At 36.6% G+C, this 23,213-nt stretch overlaps 1 protein-coding gene across 1 annotated transcript in view; it reads right to left on the bottom strand.

The window, feature by feature from the left end:
• Positions 1–23,213, bottom strand: part of TRHDE (thyrotropin releasing hormone degrading enzyme) — a 391,992-nt gene that overhangs the window by 110,689 nt on the left and 258,090 nt on the right. Inside the window, exon 7 of the mRNA XM_045466621.1 lies at positions 3,864–3,929. Coding sequence (XP_045322577.1) covers positions 3,864–3,929 — 66 coding nt within the window. The remainder of the gene's footprint in view (positions 1–3,863; positions 3,930–23,213) is intronic.

Below are 23,213 nucleotides of genomic sequence, written 5' to 3'. Positions count from 1 at the left end.
ATCCTGAAAGACGAAAAAATCTCAGAGAGTATTTAGTACAACTCTTGCATTTTACAAATCCAGGAAAGATTTAGTGACTTGTAGAAAGCCCCACCATTGATTAAAAACAGAAATGATAATCATTTCCATTGCCTCATGCGTCCAAAATACACCAGCTATTATTTTGGGAAATGGATACAGTAGATATGTGGAGTCAGAAAAAACATAAACATTTCTATGTTTTAAAAATATATTATTTATGAGAGCATACATAATCCAACAAGGGTTCATGCTTGGTTTTCTCCACATTTCACTTTCAATTTAAACATCAAAACAGAAGCTGACATATTAATGGTAGCCAGAACTAATTTTTTATACTGCTTATTTACAAAAAGAAGTTTTGAGGCAATTTATTTTAAAATTGTACTAAACTGAACCATTTAAGCATCAAATAAAATTCAAGAAATAAGGGAATTAGACAAAAAAAAAATCAAGATGACCAAACCAAAGAAAGTCGTCATTATTCTGTATGAAACTATTTATTAGACTTCCTAATAGCTGATCAAATGAATTATATGATTGTTATAAATAAAACTTTTCTCAAAAAGTCTCTCGAGTCCCTTTCTACTGAGGAATATATATGTGTACTGAAATTGAGAATATATTTCCCAGGGGTGCCTGGGTGGCTCAGTTGGTTGAGCATCTAATTCTTGGATTTTGGCTCAGGGCGTGATCTTGGAGTTGGTGAGATTGAGCCCCACATCGGGCTCCATGCTGACAGCACGGAGCCTGCTTGAGATTCTGTCTCCCTGTATCTCTGCCTCTGTCTCTCTCTCTCTCTTTCTCTCAAAATAAATAAACTCAAATTCTCAAACTTTTTAAACTAAAAAAAAAAATAAAATATAAGAACACAATATGAAAGGTAGATGAATATAGTTGAATTGATATTCAGATACTTTGCAAGTTAAATATGAACATCTGAACTGATCTAGAAACTTTCCAGAAACCTACTACCTTTCTATATTGCTTTTATTATATTTAATATATAAATATTATATTTATAAATTATATTATATCTGTATTTATTATATCTTAATTTATATTAGATTTAACATTTTATATTGTGTATATTATATAATATATACAGTTGACCCTCAAGGGTTTTCAAACCCAACATGGGTTTGAAGTGCACAAGTCCACTTATATGTGGATTCTTTATAGTACAGTATTATGAATATATTTTCTCATCCTTATGATCTTCTTAATAACATTTTTTATCTAGCTTACTTTATTGTAAGAACACAATAAATAATATATATAACATACAAAAGTGTATCAATTTACCGTTTATATTATCGGTAAGTCTTCAGTCAACAGTAAGCCACTAGTAGTTAAGTTTTTGAGAGTCAAAAGTTGTATGTGGATTTTGGACTCTGTGTGTTCAAGGGGGGGTGGTGAGTGCTCCTAACCCCTGTATTGTTCAAGGGTCAGCTGTATTGTATTTTATATATTTGCAGTTGTATTAGTAAAAAACATTTTCCTTGTTCCCAAAAGCATTTAGGATGGGTCATAAGGATACAAAAATTGTAAGAGAACACAAATTTTAAAAGAAATCACCATTATAACATTGCTCCTATGTGGAATATGAAAGGCACAAACAAATAAATTGAAGGAAAAAAGGAGGAGGGGAAAGGAAAGAAAAAGAGGAGGAAGGAAAAAAAGAAATGAGGGGAAAATATATATGAAAAGCATCCTATTTGCAATTTGGGATTGACCACACCTGTAAATCTAACTCTGGGTCTGTCTGCAATATAAGCCTTCACTTGTCATCATAGAAAAGCCATGGTTAATGTAAAAACAATTAATAGATTTCCCAAGCAGAGGGAAGCATTGAAAGTCCAGATTAGCTCCTATAACATGTCAACCAAGACTCCCCAGAGCCTTGTGGATGGGAAATATATTAATATCAACTCTATGACCACTCAGCACCACGACATGAAGTGTCTGTTCAGGAGGTCATTTCCAAAATGTATCCCATAAATCTTCACGCACAAGAGATGATAATTTATCACCTAGACATAGGGATCTACTGTAAACTAATCCAAACTGCTGATGATACACTAAATCAGTTTGAGTGATGAGTATAAATAAAGCTGCAAGCGAAGTCCTGAAGGATACAGATCCATCTGATCAATGAGATGTCACAAGGTAAATGAAATGCAATGTTGACAAACATAGAGTCCCCTCAGTTGAAAATTAACCAAATCAAGTATCAGAGCATAAAGGCACACATTAATACAAGCTTCAAATAAAAGTTTAATATAATAGGAGTCAGAGGGTACCCTCTGTTTCTGAAAAAACTAAATAGTCTGGGTCACTAGAAAAGGGTTTATTAAAAATTGATGTCTTTTGTATACCATCAAAAATACGACAGGGTAAAGAAAAATTTTACAAAAAAATAATCCTTTCCAAATAATATAACTAGAGTTATTCAATCTGCTGAGCAAATCCATACACACAGACGAGGAAAAACAATAAAAATTTTATACAGAAAATGATTTCACATCAACTTGCTACCAGGAAATCAAATTCAATTTGTGTTGCTCTAATGAAAGCTTAGATATTTTCTGGAACTGTCACAGGCTACAACTTCAGTGGGAAAAAAACATAGGATTGGGGATAGGAAGGACATTCCTCCAAACAGTTGATATTCATGGAGGGCACTCCTTGAGAAAAAAGATTTCCCCAACTATGTGATCAGAATGGAGACTCTAGCACCCGGCAAATAGGTTCAATAGAATTCAGCTATTCTGAAGGTGTCCCTAATGGAAAGAGATGATTAAAGTAAATTTCAACCCCTGCTAAAACAAATCTGTAAGAATATTTTCTAAAGGAAATCATTCTTCAACAAATTTATATATTTTTTTCTTTGTTGTGTTAAGTATATGTAGCTTTGTCGTAACATATTTAACTCTTGCTTTGCATTTTATCTTTTCGTTCATTTTGGGCAAAGATAGAATTATACTAAAATATGACCTAATCCCATATGTAGTTTATTTAAATTTCAAAATGAAAAGCTTTACAAAGAAGAGATAAGATTGATTGCTCTCTCTGTCTTAGCATAATTGTATTTCAGGTGAACATCAATTTACTTTAAAGGACACTTCTAAGTAGCAGAATGCATCATAAATAATTCATCAATCACAGCTGCTAGGAACATGATTTACTCCGACAGATTCAATGGAATAAAAGTTATAATTTTCTATATTTGTGTTTGCATTAAAGAGTTTAAGAATCCTCTTTTTTAGGAATCCACTCTTAGATTCCATACTTCATACTTTAAATGCAGTATGATAACACTGCTTCTTTTTTTTCCCTTTATTTAAAACATTGTACTTCTAATTTTAAAAACATTTAAACAGCTTTGGAACAAATAACATTTTATGCATATCAACAGTAAAACAACAACATAAAAGGCAAATATCTGAAAAATTGCATTAAGATTTTCTCAAATATATGTAAAGCTAACAATTTATTTTCACTTTAAATAAACTTTCAACTTTAAGGAAAGTGAAGTAGGCTTTTAGAAAATCTTATACTGATTATTTAGAAACTCATATATTTGAAAAATATTTCAACTTAAAAATGCATATTAAACAGATCTAAATTGCACAGTAGTTCAAAGTTTTCCCAGTTGATACAGTGAGAATCCTATCTACCACTTTCATTTGTCATATGGAAGGACATTGTTCACCTTACTCATCTTCAAGTTTTCCATCAAATTTGGCGATTTTCTATTGGCAATTTCCCAAACTGTGAAATATCTTTAAAATAAATATATTGACAAGGAAAATGTAAGACAAAATAGAAAGCATTTTACTCACTTGCAAACCCCTCTGAAATACAGAATGGCCCATAAAATTAGCCAGCATTCTAATTAGAGCAGCACCCTGTAGGAAAGAGTATTAAAAGGAGAGAGAGAGAAAGAGAAAAGAAGAGAAAAAATGTCAATCAAGTAAAATGACTCTAAAATTATCCTATATTAATCAAAAAGTCTATTTCATTCATGCTATTATACTCTTAGAAATAGAAAACAAACGAAAGAATCATGGATACAGTGCCCCACTTACAGATAACAATTAAATATTTTGTTTTGCAGATCTAAAAGTTCTGTGGTTATAAAACCAGTGACTTCTCTTGTACAGTCTTCTGGACAGAGTATCTCAAGGCAATAATAAGCTGTAATTCAGGAGTAATAAAAATTTTATTGAGCACTGTATATGACAAAGTTAATAAAACATAGTTCTTGTTCTTACAAGCTCATAATCTAGTAAGGGAGGGATACCCACATCAATAAATAATCGTATTAAAATATAGCTTTGCAGTAACATAGCTCCGCATCTACCCCTGGCTCAACTAAAAGTTGAGCTGTAGAAGTGGAGAGTAGGGAGTACCAAGTATTCAGACTGCTTGGATTCAAATCCTGTCTCTGACTCTCGCCACGTTTACTTAGGAAAATTTTTTAACCTCTCTGTTTCTCACTTTTCTCACTTGTAACGTGTAGGCAATAATAGTCCTTATTTAATGTAACTGTTCTGAAGCTTACGTGAATTGATATATGTAAGGCAAACTGAGTCTGAGGAACGGTAACTGTGATATGAGTGTCAGCTACCTGTATTATACCGGGGTAATTGTTTTTATTTCCTGAATGCTTTGTTTAGAGGCTGGATGTAGCCATATGTTCACATAAAACATGTGATCAATATAAATATTTAGAATAATAGAAGAAAATACTGGTTTAAGAGTCTATTTCACCTATAATGTTATCATTACAAAAGGGTAGACATATAACCAATATGAAACATTCCAAATGATGATCAAGCCTGGAGAAACACAAATTTGTATATGAAATATAAATAAGCCTTCAAGAAGATATTTCAAACTGCACCCAATTTTTTAACTATGGAGCAATGGATTATAAGCAGCAAAAGTATAAATATAAATAATAGGCTGGTTTTAGGGGGAAAAACCCCTTATGACTACATATCCCACTTCATACACATTAGAAATTCACACGCTCCGACAATTCATTTCTTTACTAGTTGTTTCTTTTTTAGAAGAGAATCATAAGAATCACACATGGATTTTTATCTTGCCTGGAACTTAACTGTTGCAGCCAGTCCAGAGACATAAAAATGAATTTCTATTGTTTGTTAAAAGTTATTTCCTAAAGTCTGAAATTTTAATGCAATCCGATAGTCAGGCTCCATGAATCACCATTAAAGAAATGTCTCAAAAAAATTTTCAGTCATCACCAAAATTGCTCTCAAAATTGGTATTTTATTCACAACTCAACAAATGATAAGCTGGACAAGCCATAGAGTTTTATGCCTCTTCTGATATATTTTCCTCCCACACCTTCTTCTCTTTGCTCTTTCTTCTGCTTTTTCCTCTTTATCTTCTGCACACTTGTGTAAGTCCATAAAATATAAGCATTTATGATTCAATCAGAGGACCAGGTTAGAATTCCCTCTAGAACTTATCAGCTCTGCTCCTTGAATTTCCTTGACAAGCTCCCCTCCTATACATTTCCCAATCTAATCTTCCCACCCAGAGGGTAGAAACTGTCAGTTCCGCAGCAAAACTAACCCTTGCCACCTGGGAAGTGAGAGTTAGAATCTCAAGCAGTCAACTCAAACTCTCCTTCAGAACAGAATAGCCATCCTCAGATGATTTAAGTGTTTCCCTCCAGGTAATGATGACTTGGTCTCTTGTCAGGCTATAAAAACTATCAATTTAGCATGGTCTAATGGCAAAAGAGTTCTTTCTAATCATAAAGAATGTACCCGTTTTCCTGTCTGGGTTGAGTGCTAACAGGAGATAAAACCTAGAAATATAATCAATATTTAAAAGTTATATAATACCACCGAACTTCTTTTATTATTATACTGTGTAATTTAGTTAACTTTTAGAAAATGCTCTGTGTTGCCCACTTGAACATTTAAAATTCTCCAGAGTAGCATGCACTCTTCTATATTTAACTAGCCTTTTCTTTCCAAAGCTGAATTTTGAAAATCCCTAAATCATAGAAAACTGCATAGACAGATGGGATCTCCAACTGTTATCATTCAGCCAACATATACCGGGCACCTACTAGGTATGGATTATAACAAAGATCACACCTCTTAATGCAGGCATAACTCACCACAAACCTTTTCTAAAAAAAAGAAAACACCAAACCCCTTTTGGGGTGCCTGTAAACATTGTTTTCACCAAGTAAACACCATTTGAAATATTGTAACTTACATTCACCTGTGATTCAAAATTCTAGACCCAATCAAACAAAATGGATGTTAGACAGCCTAAGTAGCTTTATGGGGAGTAAATACACTATTTCTGCAAGATTTTTATAATTTTGAGACTTGCCTATGAAAACCCATTATTGTATTTGCTATACTAAGTTCCAGAGAGGGAAAAGGACGAAAGCAACTAATTTTTTTAAGGTTTTATAAAGAATATTTTTTTTTAAAAAAGCATGCTTATAAACCCATTCCTTAGGTAGTAATTTTTCTATATAGAGTACTTTTTTCATATGAGTTCTCAGCTAAAATGTGTTTCATTTCACATTGTAGTCATCTGTATGCACATCAGTCTAATAGACACTAAACATCTCCAAAGAAAGGACTGTGTCTTCATGATTTGGTATCCCTGTTCCCTGTGCTTGGCTCAGAGAAGGTGTTCTCTTAACATTTTAAATGGATGAGAGAGAAAGAGAAATTAGCAAAAGCATAGCAATTACTTTGTATTCAGCCAGGATACACAGTTTATTACTTTATCAGTGTACTTTAGTGATAAGTAATCGCCTTGGAAGAGAGGGAGATCTTCTCAACTAATGGATTCCTTTAACATATGCTTTATTAAGTAAGGTAGTGTACTCAGTATCCTGCAGAATATAAAGAGGAATGCCACAAGTCTCTATGTTCAAGGACCTTAAAGCCTCCTAAGTGAGATGAGAAGATACAACATATTATACAATGAATGACAAAAGAAAATATTTTACTCTGTTTCAGAAGAGGGAAAAATTCTAATATCTAGAGAGATGAAGGACAAAGGGGATCTAAAAAGTGATGCTTGGGGGGGGGGGGGCCGGGTGGCTCAGTCGGTTGAATGTCCGACTTCGGCTCAAGTCATGATCTCATGGTCTGTGAGTTCGAGCCCCACATCGGGCTCTATGCTGACGGCTCAGAGCCTGGGGCCTGCTTCGGATTCTGTGTCTTCCTCTATCTCTGCCCTTCCTCCACTCATGTTCTGTCTCTCTCTCTGTCAAAAATAAAGAAACATTTAAAAAAATTTAAAAAGTGATGCTTGGGTTGGACCTTGAAGGATGGATGGGATTCCAGGAGCAAGGTTAAACAGAGAGTATAGTATGGTAAGAATGGCTTTGCATGGTCATGTAGGTGTAAAAGTGAGAAGCACAAGTAGGGAAGATGCTACTGAGGAACAAAGGCATAAACCCAGGCAACAGAAGATTTGATGGGTTATAACATTTAAGCAGTCATTAGAGAATATCAAATATCAAGGCTAAGGAATTGGATTTCTGTTAAAAGATAAGGAAGGATTTTAGAAAGGTGGTTTTAAAAGTTGACCCTTGAACAACATGGTCTTAAACTGTACAGATCTACTTACATGAAGATTGTTTTCAGTAAATACAGTACAGTACTATAAATGTATTTTATCTCCATTATGATTTTAATAACATTATTCTGTCTAACTTTATTGTAAAAATACAGAATATAATACATACAACATAAAAAATATGTACTAATCAACTGTTTATTTTACTGGTAAGGTTTCCAGTCAACAGTAGGCTATTAATAGTTAAGTTGTGGAGTAGTCAAAGTTACAGGTGGGTTTTTGCATGGGGTGTCAGTGCCCCTAATTCCTACATTGTTCAAGTGTCAACTGACTTAGCTATGATATTCCAAAAAAGAAGTCAAATATCTAGAGGCAGAAGAACCAAATAATTGTAGCAATGAAGACAAACCAGAGATAGGTTTAAGGACTAGAACAAAGATCATCTTGTTTCTTTTTATTTTTTTAAACATTTTTTTATTTAATTTTGAGAGATGAGAGAGAGAAAGAGAGAGAGAGAGACCATGAGTGGGGGAGAGGCAGAGAGGGAGAACACAGAATCTGAAGCAGGCTCCGAGTTGTCAGCACAGAGCCCGATGTGGGGCTCGAACTCAAGAACCACAAGATCATGACCTGAGCCAAAGTCAGATGGTTAACCAACTGAACCACCCAGGTGCCCCACAAAGATCACTTTAAACCTTAAAGCCTAGTGACTATAAGATGATATTAGCAGATATGTAGAATTTAAAAGAAAGCGTTAGGTGAATATTGTAACATCTGTTTAGAACATGGGGTGTTTGAGGAACAGGTAGGGAACCAGAAGAACAGAAGGCAAATGTGACCGTAGCAATGAAATTCAGTGGCAGATTATGATTGAGGACCTAAATTAGCATTTGTAGTGGGTGAGATTGCTCAGAGAAAAGTCTGAGGTGGTAGTGAAGGAAAGTGAAAACATAATCTTAGATTCTCTCTACAGAGCCCGAACGATCTGCACTTCAGTGCCTGTAACAGGCATCCCATAAATAACTGTTGAGAAAATCAGTAAAGAAATGGAATTAAGAGCAAAGGATGATACATTGTGATAAAAAAACAGAAGTAGTATTAAGTATAAGTAGTGTCATGTTTTAAGACATGTTTTAAGAATAAGTGGTTCAGATTTCAAGGAAAAAAATAGAGCTAAGAGAAGGCCATAGTATGTCATATTTGAGAGAGAGCTATTTAAGTAGACTTGGTGTGAAAGCCAGATTGAAAAACAATGGAAACAGAAGGAAGAAGGAAAAAGCAGTAAGCATGTTGACATGAGGTTTGCTTATGTTTTTTTAATTATTGAATATCTTATGCAAAGAAAAAGATTCTATCTCCCTTATCTCCCTTCTGTCTCTGGTAGAGACAGAGACTGGATAGGTCTGCAGACAGGTTGTCAATAAATACTGAAAAATTGATGGCTTATCACTTCTCAGGAATGTAGGTGATGTGGCCCAAAGATTATGTGATTGGAAAGAGTGAAACTAGGTTTGAAATAACTCTAGTGAAAAGGTAATAGAGAATCAAAATGTGGAAATGTGAAGAAAATGCATAGTTCCAGCTGAAATTATTAATAATGTACTTTTCATTCATTAAACATCTTCTACATGCCATATTACAATACTGTAAGGAAAATATCACTATATTATTTGTCAGATCAGAAAATTGAGGCTTGAAAGGTTGTGTGACTTGTGAAAATTAACACAGGTAGTAAGTAATGGAGCTAGGATTAGAAATCCACTTATATCCGACTCCAAAATCAGTAACCTTAACCAATTTGGTTTACATTATTTTGACCCCAAATCAAAATAGTTACATGATACTCTTCAGAAGCACAAGATACAGCAGGAACTTAGAAAAAGAAAGATAATTCTTAGAGTTATTCATACATTGGAATCAGTAGATATTCCCAAAAGAGGATGAAGGGACATCTAATTCAATGAGACATAGTGAAATAGTTGACCAGTATGCCCAGGATTGGGGATAAATTAGAAGACATAAACTGACTAGCATAACAGAACATGTGCATAGACTAAAAGTCACAAAGCTAGGTTAGGTTGAGTAAGAAGAAAACACTAGCAAAGTTAAAAATAGTGATATTTTTTATCAAATGCTATACATGGAGGTGGCAGCAGTGAAAATGTACTGCTCAGATTTCCTCCTATTGCTCCTGTGCATTTGCCATCATGAAAGTAGCACTTTCCTTAGTTTACTCCCAGCCGACGACTATGCACAACAGTGGAATTAAGGTGGGTTCATTCCATTGAGATAGGGTACTCCTCTAACAGGAAATTCTGGCTAAGAAGTCCCCATTGGCCTGGATGGACAGGCCATAAAAGAAGGACATAAAAGGGAAAGAAAGTTAATTCAACATAAGAAAGCAGAATTAATACCCTGTTGCTCCAGACCCATGCTTGGAAGCTTTAAATCCTCTCTGATTTACTACTTCCTGAGGCCAAGCCTCTATCACTGCACAGATGAATTATTCCACAGCCTCCCAGGACAACCTCAGAAAACTTCTTACTCTCTCAAGTCCATCCTATGGACCACATCAGACTAATTATTTTATATTTATTTATTTATTTATTTATTTTTTAGAGATTGGGAGACAGAGTGCAAGCAGGGGACTGGCAGAGAGAGAGGGAGACACAGAATCCGAAGCAGGCTCCAGACTCTCAGCTATCAGCACAGAGCCCAACGCGGGGCTCAAACCCATGGACCACAAGATCATGACCTGAGCTGAAACTGGACACTTAATTGACTAAGCCAGCCAGGTGCCCCCAGACTAATTTTAATAATTACTCCTTAGGAATCATGTTTGCTAAACGTCCTAGTTCTGTCATCTACTAGATGGAAGAGGTTAGGCATGTTAGATAAGTTCTATCAGTACCTACATTAAAATATAACAATAACAATGACTACCACTACTGATGATGATGATGATGATGATGATGATGATGATGATGAAGATTACAGTCACCTCAAGATTTTTCTAAGTATTCATTTGAATCATTTATGGGAAGTACGTGAAACAGTGTTTGCCATATAATATGTTTCAACAGAAGTACATAGTTATTTTCCTCACCATTACCATCATTTTTGTTAGCTCCTTGCCCTCAAACTCTTTTCTTTTTAACAAATTTCTGACAGCGGTGAATCAAGACCATACACAATGAAACTCACCATTACCTACCAACACTTTTTCCCCACATGACCAAATATCCAACTTCTACTCTAGTTAAGCTGATCTTTTCATTATCCTACGACCATACCTTATACCTTTATGTTTTAATCATACTACTTACCTCCATAGCAATAATATTCCTTTTCAATCTTATATTGTAAGCGCTATCCATTATTCAAAAACACAGGGAAAGTCCATACTGTCCTAGAATACTTTCCACATATGTAAGCCCTCAACTCTTTTCTCTCCATGGCAGTCATAAGCCCTTTAAGCCTAACTACACAATTTATCAAATTATTTTACATCACTCACTGTTTCATATGACTATTTCTTCTTTCTACAACTAGAGGCAGGTCATGTCAGTGAAACTTATTACTGGCACACCTGTTAGCTGTCAATGTCATATCTTTTCCATTGCCAGGAAAGATATTCCTAGCTAAGAGTGGTATCCACCAGCTACTTGCTATTTTCAAATCAGTAATCCAAACCATGAGCTCGTAGCCAATACACAGGTCTCAGTCTTCCCTGTTATGAAATTCGGGATCTCCCCTACACTAAGAACTTTTAATGTTTTGTATTCTCAGGCAATGACATGCAAACAGTGCAATCTATATTTAAGTCAGTAGGAAACCAAAAATGAGGACCACAGATCCAGAGACCAAGAAAACAGGGAGCTTTCAATGGTGTCAGAAATAGCAATTCATTGAAAGCTTTCAATTAAATAAATTTGAAACATAGCAATACTGTAAATTCAAATGAATGTTCATGGAAGGATACAACATAAGAGCAGCAATTAACAAAATAGAAAATAAATAAATGGTTGAAAAGATGAAAAATAAAATGTATCAGATCTATAAAAATACTAATAGTTAAGTTCTGAAAAATTTGATCAGGGGGAAAAAGAAGAAACAATATCAAATGAACAATATTAGAAAGAAAAATGGACACATAACTACTGAAAAAATTAAAAATTACAAATAGTGAGAGAATACTGTGGTAATTTATGCTAATAAATATGAGAACTTAGATAAAAAGAATTTTCTATGAAACTACAAAGTTGTCAAAAATGACTCAAGAAGTAAAAAATACTAATCACTGGAAAAAAAATAAAAATAAGGAAACTACACCCCCCCACACACACACACACAAATACATGCCAGGTAGTTTTATAAGCAACGTAAATTTAAGGGAAATTTTCCAATATGTTACTCTTGTCTTATACAAATTACTATAAGAAAATAAAAAAGGGTAAAACCTTTGTATTTTTTTATGATGCTTGTGTAGCTGATATGTAAACTGGACAAAGTAAATGATAGTCTAATCTCATTTTTGATCATGTATGGATATATATATATATATATGTAAATTCTGTGATAAATCCCACTTACATATTACATATAATAATATATAAATGTAACTTAATATATATTATTCTATAATACAAAACTTATATATACACATAATGTATATTAAATGCATAAAAAGTTGAGTTTACCCCAGAAATTCAATAATAGTTTTTTTTTTTATTATATGAAATTTATTGTCAAATTGGTTTCCATACAACACCCAGTGCTCATCCCAAAAGGTGCCCTCCTCAATACCCATCACCCACCCTCTCCTCCCTCCCACCCCCCATCAACCTTCAGATTGTTCTCAGTTTTTAACAGTCTCTTATGCTTTGGCTCTCTCCCACTCTAACCTCTTTTTTTTTTTTTTCTTTTTTCCTCCCCCTCCCCCATGGGTTCCTGTTAAGTTTCTCAGGATCCACATAAGAGTGAAACCATATGGTATCGTCTTTCTCTGTACGGCTTATTTCACTTAGCATCACACTCTCCAGTTCCATCCACGTTGCTACAAAAGGCCATATTTCATTTTTTCTCATTGCCACGTAGTATTCCATTGTGTATATGAACCACAATTTCTTTATCCATTCATCAGTTGATGGACATTTAGGCTCTTTCCATAATTTGGCTATTGTTGAGAGTGCTGCTATGAACATTGGGGTACAAGTGCCCCTATGCATCAGTACTCCTGTATCCCTTGGATAAATTCCTAGCAGTGCTATTGCTGGGTCATAGGGTAGGTCTATTTTTAATTTTCTGAGGAACCTCCACACTGCTTTCCAGAGCGGCTGCACCAATTTGCATTCCCACCAACAGTGCAAGAGGGTTCCCGTTTCTCCACATCCTCTCCAGCATCTATAGTCTCCTGATTTGTTCATTTTGGCCACTCTGACTGGCGTGAGGTGATACCTGAGTGTGGTTTTGATTTGTATTTCCCTGATAAGGAGTGACGCTGAACATCTTTTCATGTGCCTGTTGGCCATCCAGATGTCTTCTTTAGAGAAGTGTCTATTCATGTTTTCTGCCCATTTCTTCACTGGGTTATTTGTTTTTCGGGTGTGGAGTTTGGTGAGCTCTTTATAGATTTTAGATACTAGCCCTTTGTCCGATATGTCATTTGCAAATATCTTTTCCCATTCCGTTGGTTGCCTTTTAGTTTTGTTGGTTGTTTCCTTTGCTGTGCAGAAGCTTTTTATCTTCATAAGGTCCCAGTAATTCACTTTTGCTTTTAATTCCCTTGCCTTTGGGGATGTGTCGAGTAAGAGATTGCTACGGCTGAGGTCAGAGAGGTCTTTTCCTGCTTTCTCCTCTAAGGTTTTGATGGTTTCCTGTCTCACATTCAGGTCCTTTATCCATTTTGAGTTTATTTTTGTGAACGGTGTGAGAAAGTGGTCTAGTTTCAATCTTCTGCATGTTGCTGTCCAGTTCTGCCAGCACCATTTGTTAAAGAGGCTGTCTTTTTTCCATTGGATGTTCTTTCCTGCTTTGTCAAAGATGAGTTGGCCATACGTTTGTGGGTCTAGTTCTGGGGTTTCTATTCTATTCCATTGGTCTATGTGTCTGTTTTTGTGCCAATACCATGCTGTCTTGATGATGACAGCTTTGTAGTAGAGGCTAAAGTCTGGGATTGTGATGCCTCCTGCTTTGGTCTTCTTCTTCAAAATTACTTTGGCTATTCGGGGCCTTTTGTGGTTCCATATGAATTTTAGGATTGCTTGTTCTAGTTTCGAGAAGAATGCTGGTGCAATTTTGATTGGGATTGTATTGAATGTGTAGATAGCTTTGGGTAGTATTGACATTTTGACAATATTTATTTTTCCAATCCATGAGCAGGGAATGTCTTTCCATTTCTTTAAATCTTCTTCAATTACCTTCATAAGCTTTCTATAGTTTTCAGCATACATATCCTTTACATCTTTGGTTAGATTTATTCCTAGGTATTTTATGCTTCTTGGTGCAATTGTGAATGGGATCAGTTTCTTTATTTGTCTTTCTGTTGCTTCATTGTTAGTGTATAAGAATGCAACTGATTTCTGTACATTGAGTTTGTATCCTGCAACTTTGCTGAATTCATGTATCAATTCTAGCAGACTTTTGGTGGAGTCTATCGGATTTTCCATGTATGATATCATGTCATCTGCAAAAAGCAAAAGCTTGACTTCATCTTTGCCAATTTTGATGCCTTTGATTTCCTTTTGTTGTCTGATTGCTGATGCTAGAACTTCCAGCACTATGTTAAACAACAGCGGTGAGAGTGGGCATCCCTGTCGTGTTCCTGATCTCAGGGAAAAAGCTCTCAGTTTTTCCCCGTTGAGGATGATGTTAGCTGTGGGTTTTTCACAAATGGCTTTTATGATCTTTAAGTATGTTCCTTCTATCCCGACTCTCTCAAGGGTTTTTATTAAGAAAGGGTGCTGGATTTTGTCAAAGGCCTTTTCTGCATCGATTGACAGGATCATATGGTTCTTCTCTTTTTTTTTGTTAATGTGATGTATCACGTTGATTGATTTGCGAATGTTGAACCAGCCCTGCATCCCAGGAATGAATCCCTCTTGATCATGGTGAATAATTCTTTTTATATGCAGTTGAATTCGATTTGCTAGTATCTTATTGAGAATTTTTGCATCCATATTCATCAGGGATATTGGCCGGTAGTTCTCTTTTTTTACTGGGTCTCTGTCTGGTTTAGGAATCAAAGTAATACTGGCTTCATAGAATGAGTCTGGAAGTTTTCCTTCCCTTTCTATTTCTTGGAATAGCTTGAGAAGGATAGGTATTATCTCTGCTTTAAACGTCTGGTAGAACTCCCCTGGGAAGCCATCTGGTCCTGGACTCTTATTTGTTGGGAGATTTTTGATAACCGATTCAATTTCTTCACTGGTTATGGGTCTGTTCAAGCTTTCTATTTCCTCCTGATTGAGTTTTGGAAGAGTGTGGGTGTTCAGGAATTTGTCCATTTCTTCCAGGTTGTCCAGTTTGTTGGCATATAATTTTTCATAGTATTCCCTGATAATTGTTTGTATCTCTGAGGGATTGGTTGTAATAATTCCATTTTCATTCATGATTTTATCTATTTGGGTCATCTCCCTTTTCTTTTTGAGAAGCCTGGCTAGAGGTTTGTCAATTTTGTTTATTTTTTCAAAAAACCAACTCTTGGTTTCGTTGATCTGCTCTACAGTTTTTTTAGACTCTATATTGTTTATTTCTGCTCTGATCTTTATTGTTTCTCTTCTTCTGCTGGGTTTGGGGTGTCTTTGCTGTTCTGCTTCTATTTCCTTTAGGTGTGCTGTTAGATTTTGTATTTGGGATTTTTCTTGTTTCTTGAGATAGGCCTGGATTGCAATGTATTTTCCTCTCAGGACTGCCTTCGCTGCGTCCCAAAGCGTTTGGATTGTTGTATTTTCATTTTCGTTTGTTTCCGTATATTTTTTAATTTCTTCTCTAATTGCCTGGTTGACCCACTCATTCGTTAGTAGGGTGTTCTTTAACCTCCATGCTTTTGGAGGTTTTCCAGACGTTTTTCTGTGGTTGATTTCAAGCTTGATAGCATTGTGGTCTGAAAGTATGCATGGTATAATTTCAATTCTGGTAAACTTATGAAGGGCTGTTTTGTGACCCAGTATATGATCTATCTTGGAGAATGTTCCATGTGCACTCGAGAAGAAAGTATATTCTGTTGCTTTGGGATGCAGAGTTCTAAATATATCTGTCAAGTCCATCTGATCCAATGTCTCATTCAGGGCCCTTGTTTCTTTATTGACCGTGTCTAGATGATCTATCCATTTCTGTAAGTGGGGTGTTAAAGTCCCCTGCAATTACCACATTCTTATCAATAAGGTTGCTTATGTTTATGAGTAGTTGTTTTATATATTTGGGGGCTCCGGGATTCGGCGCATAGACATTTATAATTGTTAGCTCTTCCTGATGGATAGACCCTGTAACTATTATATAATGTCCTTCTTCATCTCTTGTTACAGCCTTTAATTTAAAGTCTAGTTTGTCTGATATAAGTATGGCTACTCCAGCTTTCTTTTGGCTTCCAGTAGCATGATAAATAGTTCTCCATCCCCTCACTCTCAATCTAAAGGTGTCCTCAGGTCTAAAATGAGTCTCTTGTAGACAGCAAATAGATGGGTCTTGTTTTTTTATCCATTCTGATACCCTATGTCTTTTGGTTGGCGCATTTAATCCATTTACATTCAGTGTTATTATAGAAAGATACGGGTTTAGAGTCATTGTGAGGTCTGTATGTTTTATGCTTGTAGTGTTGTCTCTGGTACTTTGTCTCACAGGGTCCCCCTTAGGATCTCTTGTAGGGCTGGTTTAGTGGTGACAAATTCCTTCAGTTTTTGTTTGTTTGGGAAGACCTTTATCTCTCCTTCTATTCTAAATGACAGACTTGCTGGATAAAGGATTCTCGGCTGCATATTTTTTCTGTCTAGCACACTGAAAATCTCGTGCCAATTCTTTCTGGCCTGCCAAGTTTCAAAAGAGAGATCAGTCACGAGTCTTATAGGTCTCCCTTTATATGTGAGGGCACGTTTACCCCTTGCTGCTTTCAGAATTTTCTCTTTATCCTTGTATTTTGCCAGTTTCACTATGATATGTCGTGCAGAAGATCGATTCAAGTTACGTCTGAAGGGAGTTCTCTGTGCCTCTTGGATTTCAATGCCTTTTTCCTTCCCCAGATCAGGGAAGTTCTCAGCTATTATTTCTTCAAGTACCCCTTCAGCACCTTTCCCTCTCTCTTCCTCCTCTGGGATACCAATTATGCGTATATTATTTCTTTTTAGCGTATCACTTAGTTCTCTAATTTTCCCCTCATACTCCTGGATTTTTTTATCTCTCTTTTTCTCAGCTTCCTCTTTTTCCATAACTTTATCTTCTAGTTCACCTATTCTCTCCTCTGCCTCTTCAATCCGAGCCGTGGTGGTTTCCATTTTGTTTTGCATTTCATTTAAAGCGTTTTTCAGCTCCTCGTGACTGTTCCTTAGTCCCTTGATCTCTGTAGCAAGAGATTCTCTGCTGTCCTCTATACTGTTTTCAAGCCCAGCGATTAATTTTATGACTATTATTCTAAATTCACTTTCTGTTATATTATTTAAATCCTTTTTAATCAGCTCATTAGCTGTTGTTATTTCCTGGAGGTTCTTCTGAGGGGAATTCTTCCGCTTGGTCATTTTGGATAGTCCCTGGCGTGGTGAGGACCTGCAGGGCACTTCCCCTGTGCTGTGGTGTATAACTGGAGTTGGTGGGCGGGGCCGCAGTCAGTCCTGATGTCTGCCCCCAGCCCACCGCTGGGGCCACAGTCAGACTGGTGTGTGCCTTCTCTTCCCTTCTCCTAGGGGCGGGATTCACTGTGGGGTGGCGTGGCCTGTCTGGGCTACTTGCACACTGCCAGGCTTGTAATGCTGGGGATCTGGCATATTATCTGGGGTGGGTAGGCAAGGTGCACAGGGGCAGGAGGGGCAGGCTTAGCTCGCTTCTCCTTAGGTGATCCACTTCAGGAGGGGCCCTGTGGCAGCGGGAGGGAGTCAGATCCGCTGCCGGAGGTTTGGCTCCTCCACAGAAGCACAGAGTTGGGTGTTTGCGCGGAGCGAGGAAGTTCCCTGGCAGGAACTGGTTCTCTTTGGGATTTTGGCTGGGGGATGGGCGGGGGAGATGGCGCTGGCGAGCGCCTTTGTTCCCCACCAAACTGAGCTCTGTCGTCCGGGGGCTCAGCAGCTCTCCCTCCCTTTGTCCTCCAGCCTTCCCGCTTTCCGAGCAGAGCTGTTAACTTATGACCTCCCAGACGCTAAGTCGCGCTTGCTGTCGGAACACAGTCCGTCAGGCCCCTCCGCTTTTGCCAGCCCGACTCGGGGGCTCTGCTTGGCCGGCGAGCCGCCCCTCCGCCCCGGCTCCCTCCCGCCAGTCCGTGGAGCGTGCACCGCCTTGCCGCCCTTCCTACCCTCTTCCGTGGGCCTCTCGTCTGCACTTGGCTCCGGCGACTCCATTCTGCTAATCCTCTGGCGGTTTTCTGGGTTATTTAGGCAGGTGTAGGTGGAATCTAAGTGATCAGCAGGACGCGCGGTGAGCCCAGCGTCCTCCTACGCCGCCATCTTCCCTCCTCCCCTCAATAATAGTTTAATAACAAATATTCTGTGAACATAATTCATCACATTAATGGACTAAAAGAGATAAACTATACAATGATCTCAATATATGTGAGAAAAACATTTGCTATAACTTAGCATTCATTCAAAATAATATACTTTAGTAAACTAGGAAGAAAAGGGAATGAATTAACATGTTAAAGAGCATTTTTTTTATTTATTTTTTTAACGTTTATTTATTTTTGAGACAGAGAGAGACAGAGCATGAACGGGGGAGGGGCAGAGAGAGAGAGAGGCACAGAATTGGAAGCAGGCTCCAGGCTCTGAGCCATCAGCCCAGAGCCCGACGCGGGGCTCGAACTCGTGGACCTCGAGATCGTGACCTGAGCTGAAGTCGGACACTTAACCGACTGAGCCACCCAGGCGCCCCGTTAAAGAGCATTTTTTAAAAAATGTACCGTAGGCACCTGGGTGGCTCACTTGGTTAAACGTCTGACTCTTGATTTTGGCTCAGGTCATGATATCATGGTTCCTGGGATTGACCCCAGGTCCGGCTCTGTACTAACAGTGAGGAGCCTGCTTGGGATTCTCTTTCTCCTTCTCTTTCTGTCCCTCCCCTGGTCACACTTTCTCTCAAAATAAATAAATACACATTTAATAAATATATACTGAATGTTGAAACATTATATGCATTTCCCATAAGATGGCAGTGAGACAAAAATAGCCTCTATTAATAACTGTGTGCAACAGTACAATAGAACAAGTAAATAAACAACAGAAATATGAACCAAAGATAGCAGTAAAGCAACAAATTAGTATTATTCAGAGTTGATGTGAAAATCCAAATAAATGCATTAGAATTATTCTATAAAATCAATAAAGAGTGCAGCAAGGTTGCCTGACACAGATCAGTACATAAGGGGAAAGTGGGTGCTGGGCATTGAGGAGGGCACCTGTTGGGATGAGCACTGGGTGTTGTATGGAAACCAATTTGACAATAAATTTTATATTAAAAAAAATCAAGAGAGTTGATACATATTAGTAAAAACTAATTTAAATAATTAATTATATAGATATTCTCAAAAGCAAAATAAACAAACACAACAAAACCAAATATTATGTGAAGAAATTAAAACTTACTCAGTGTTTTCATGGGAACAATTATACAACTGACACAAAAAACTAACAATGAAGAACTATAGATCCCTTATAAAGTTAGAAAGAGTCATTATTATAGAAATGTCAAAATTAATCTATAAATTTTCAAAGATTTTTTCCCCAGAAACTACCTTCATCTGAAAATTCATACGGATTGTCATAGTTAACAGTAGCAATCTTAAAAGAGCTTAAGACAGGGTGAATCATCATACCTGATAGCAAACCTAAAAAGCTCGAATAGTTAGACTGAAGGCAGAGGTGTTGATGCAGGGATACACGTATAGATCAGGGACCAAATCAAAGGGCTGCAGAGGCACCAGTGTGTATACTGGTGATAGCAGACAGAGCTGGTATTACAGAAGAGTGGAACTAGCACAAGGAATTCATAAATAGCACTGAAAAGACTGATTATCTAAACAAAAATGCAATTACATTTACATCATGACACACAAAGGAAACAACAGAAAATATCTCTATCGATTAAAGAACTTCATGTAAAATGAAAAAAAAATTAAAAATTAGGAAAAAATATCAAAGCATGTCTTCAGGGATTTACATTGAAGAAGGATACCTCAATAAATCAAAAGCATGGAGCATAATAGAGAAAATGGACAAAGAGACTACAACGGAGTTAAAAACATCAGCATGACAAAAGACATCATATATTAAAAGATAAATTACAGTCTTACTAGCAACAAAAAATTAGCATCCAGAATATTAAAAAAAGACTCTCATTAATCAATGATTAAATAAATAAGAAAACAAACTTAGGGGAGCCTGGGTGCCCAGTTGGTTAAGCGTCTGACTTCGGTTCGGGTCATGATCTCACAGCTGGTGAGTTTGAGCCCCACGTTGGGCTCTGTGCTGACAGCTCAGAGCCTAGGGCCTGCTTTGGATTCTGTGTCTTCCTCTCTTTCTGCGTCTCCCCCACTTGTGCTCTATCTCTCTCTCTTAAAAATAAATAAACATTTAAAAAATATTTAGACAAACTTAAAAACAAAGACCTCATTGGAAAATTGGCAAAGGATGAACTCCCAACAGTTTATTTTTGCTTTTGTTTCCCTTGCCTCAGGAGACATATCTAGAAATTAGTTGTTATGACCAATGTCAAGGAGGTTACTGCCTGTGTTCTCCTCTAGGATTTTTATGGTTTCAGGTCTCACATTTAGGTCCATTTTGAATTTATTTTTTGTGTACGGTATAAGAAAGTGGTCCAGTTTTATTCTTTTGTATATTATTATCCACTTGTCCCAACACCGTTTGCTATGATCCAGCAATTGCACTACAAAGTATTTACCCATACAAAAATAATAATTCAAAGGTATACATGCACCCTGATGTTTTTAGCAGCATTATTTACAGTAACCAAAGTATGGAAATAGCCAAAATGTCTATCAATTTATAAATGAAGAACATGTGGTGTGTATAAACACACACACACACACACACACACACACACACACACACACTGGAATATCACTCAGCCATAAAAAGAATGAAATCTTGCCATTTGCAATGATGTGTATGGAGCTAGAGAGTATTATACTTCGCAAAATAAGAGACTCAGAGAAAGACAAATACCATATGATTTCACTCATATGTAGAATTTAAGAAACAAAACAAGTGAACAAAGGGGAAAAGAGAGAGGGGAGGCAAACCAAGAAACAGACTCTTAACTATAGAGAAGAAACTAATGGTTACCAGAGGGGAGGTGGTTGGGGGGATAGGGGAAATAGGTGATAGGGATTAAGGAGTGCACTTGTGATGAGCACCAGGTAATATATGGAAGTGTGGAATCACTCTATTGTATACCTGAAACTAACATTACACTCTATGCTAAATAACTGGAATTTAAATAAAAACTTAAAAGAAGAAAGAAAGGGGGTGCCTGGGTGGCTCAGTGGGTTGAGCGACAGACTTGGGCTCAGGTCATGATCTCATGGTTTGTGAGTTCAAGCTCTATGCTGACAGCTCTATGCTGGCTCTATGCTCTATGCTGACAGGTCTATGCTGACAGCTCAGAGCCTGGAGCCTACTTAGGATCCTGTGTCTCCCTCTCTCTCTGCCCCTCCCCCACTCATGCTCTGTCTCTCTCTGTCTCAGAAATAAACATTTAAAAATAAAGAAAAAGAAGAAAGAAAGAAAGAAAGAAAGAAAGAAAGAAAGAAAGAAAGAGAAAGAAATCATTAATCAAAGTTAGGAAGGGTGGAAGGAGGGAGAAAGGAAGAACGGAGGAAGGGAAGGAGGAAGGGAAGGGAAGGAAGAAAGAAAGGAAATGGGCAAAGGATATATACAGAAAATTCAAAATGTAAGAAACACAAAGGGCAGTAAATACACAAAAGAGATTTAATCTCACTAAAAAACAAAGAAATGCAAATTAAAACAGTAAGATAGCATTTCATAGCCTAAGTCAAGCAAGAAACTGGGGAGTTTAATAATGTCAAGTACAGATAAGGACTTGAGGAAACAGGATCTTTCAAACAGTCTAGTGGGAATATGTATACAAGCACATTGGTGGGGAAAATGACACACTATAGCAAATTTAAAGATTCATTTATTTGGAAATTAACACACAATTATTGAGTGCTTGCTCTGCCAGGCCCTGCTATAAGGACTAAGATAATGCAGAGAACAAACCAAATAAAACTTTCATGGGGTTTACATTCTAGAGAGAAGAAACAGTTAATAAGCAGCTTAATGTTATCATGCCAACTACTGATTATTGCTCTGAAGAAAACTAAAGCGGAGTAAGGGTGTTGGAGAGTGATGGAGGATATGGATTCTCAAATTTTATGTAAGAAAATTAGGGAATATTTCTGTAATAAATTGACATTTGAAAATAGACACGAAGCGAATGAAGAAGTAAGCCATGTCGATAATTGGGGAAGATCATCCCAGGCAGAGAGTACAGAGTTGACTTCTGAAATCTAACATTCAGAAGAGAGATTGGGCCTAGAAGCCCAGGCTCCCACAAGAAGTAAGTAGAGATTAAAAAATATATTTTATATTATATATGCATTACTTTATATTACATATTTTATATTATATGTGTATATAATTTTATATTTATTATATAGTATGTTTATATTGCATATTTATAATATATAATCATCATTTTTACATTTTATACTATAAAATATTAAAAATAAAATTACTTTAATATAAATATATAACTATGCAATTATATTACATAAATTATAAATCTCTCTATATAAATCTATACGTTGCCAAAGAATGGTTCCTAGGGTGTTTCAACATTGAGAGTCTGAGAAAAGTAATTGAGTTCATCAAAAAGGTAAGGGAGAAATGGCCAGTGAGTTAGTAACAAACAAACAAACAAAATTTAAAAAGAATGTGGCGTCTAAGAAACAAAATGAAGAAGTGTTTCAAGGGAACAATGATCATCACTATAAAATGTTTTTGAGAAAGCAAGTCAACTAAGTTGAAGGCTAATTGGATTTTTCAATGTGGAGTTAATTTTTGACCTGACAAGAAAAATTCAGCCAAGAAGTAAAAATGAAAGTATAATTAGAGTAGTTTTAAAGGAGACAGAGGACAAGGAATTGAGATTTTGCATTAAAATACTGCAAAGACATAAAGAAATAGTCTGGGGGGATGTAAGTCAAGGGATTTTTATTAAGAATAAAATATAACATTTTATGCAGATAAGAGTAATTGACTAGAGAAGGGAAATTTAATGCATCAGGAGAGAGGAGACAGCACTGCATAAGCAATCTCCTCAGGTAGGCAAGAGAGGATGAGACCCAGTACACAGCCATCCACTGTACCAAGAGCACGGGA

This window comes from Leopardus geoffroyi, chromosome B4, assembly GCF_018350155.1.
Source record: "Leopardus geoffroyi isolate Oge1 chromosome B4, O.geoffroyi_Oge1_pat1.0, whole genome shotgun sequence".
NCBI classification, from domain to species: Eukaryota; Metazoa; Chordata; class Mammalia; order Carnivora; family Felidae; genus Leopardus; species Leopardus geoffroyi.
The sequence above is the reverse complement of the archived record's forward strand: the minus strand, read 5'-3'. Positions and strand labels throughout refer to the sequence as shown.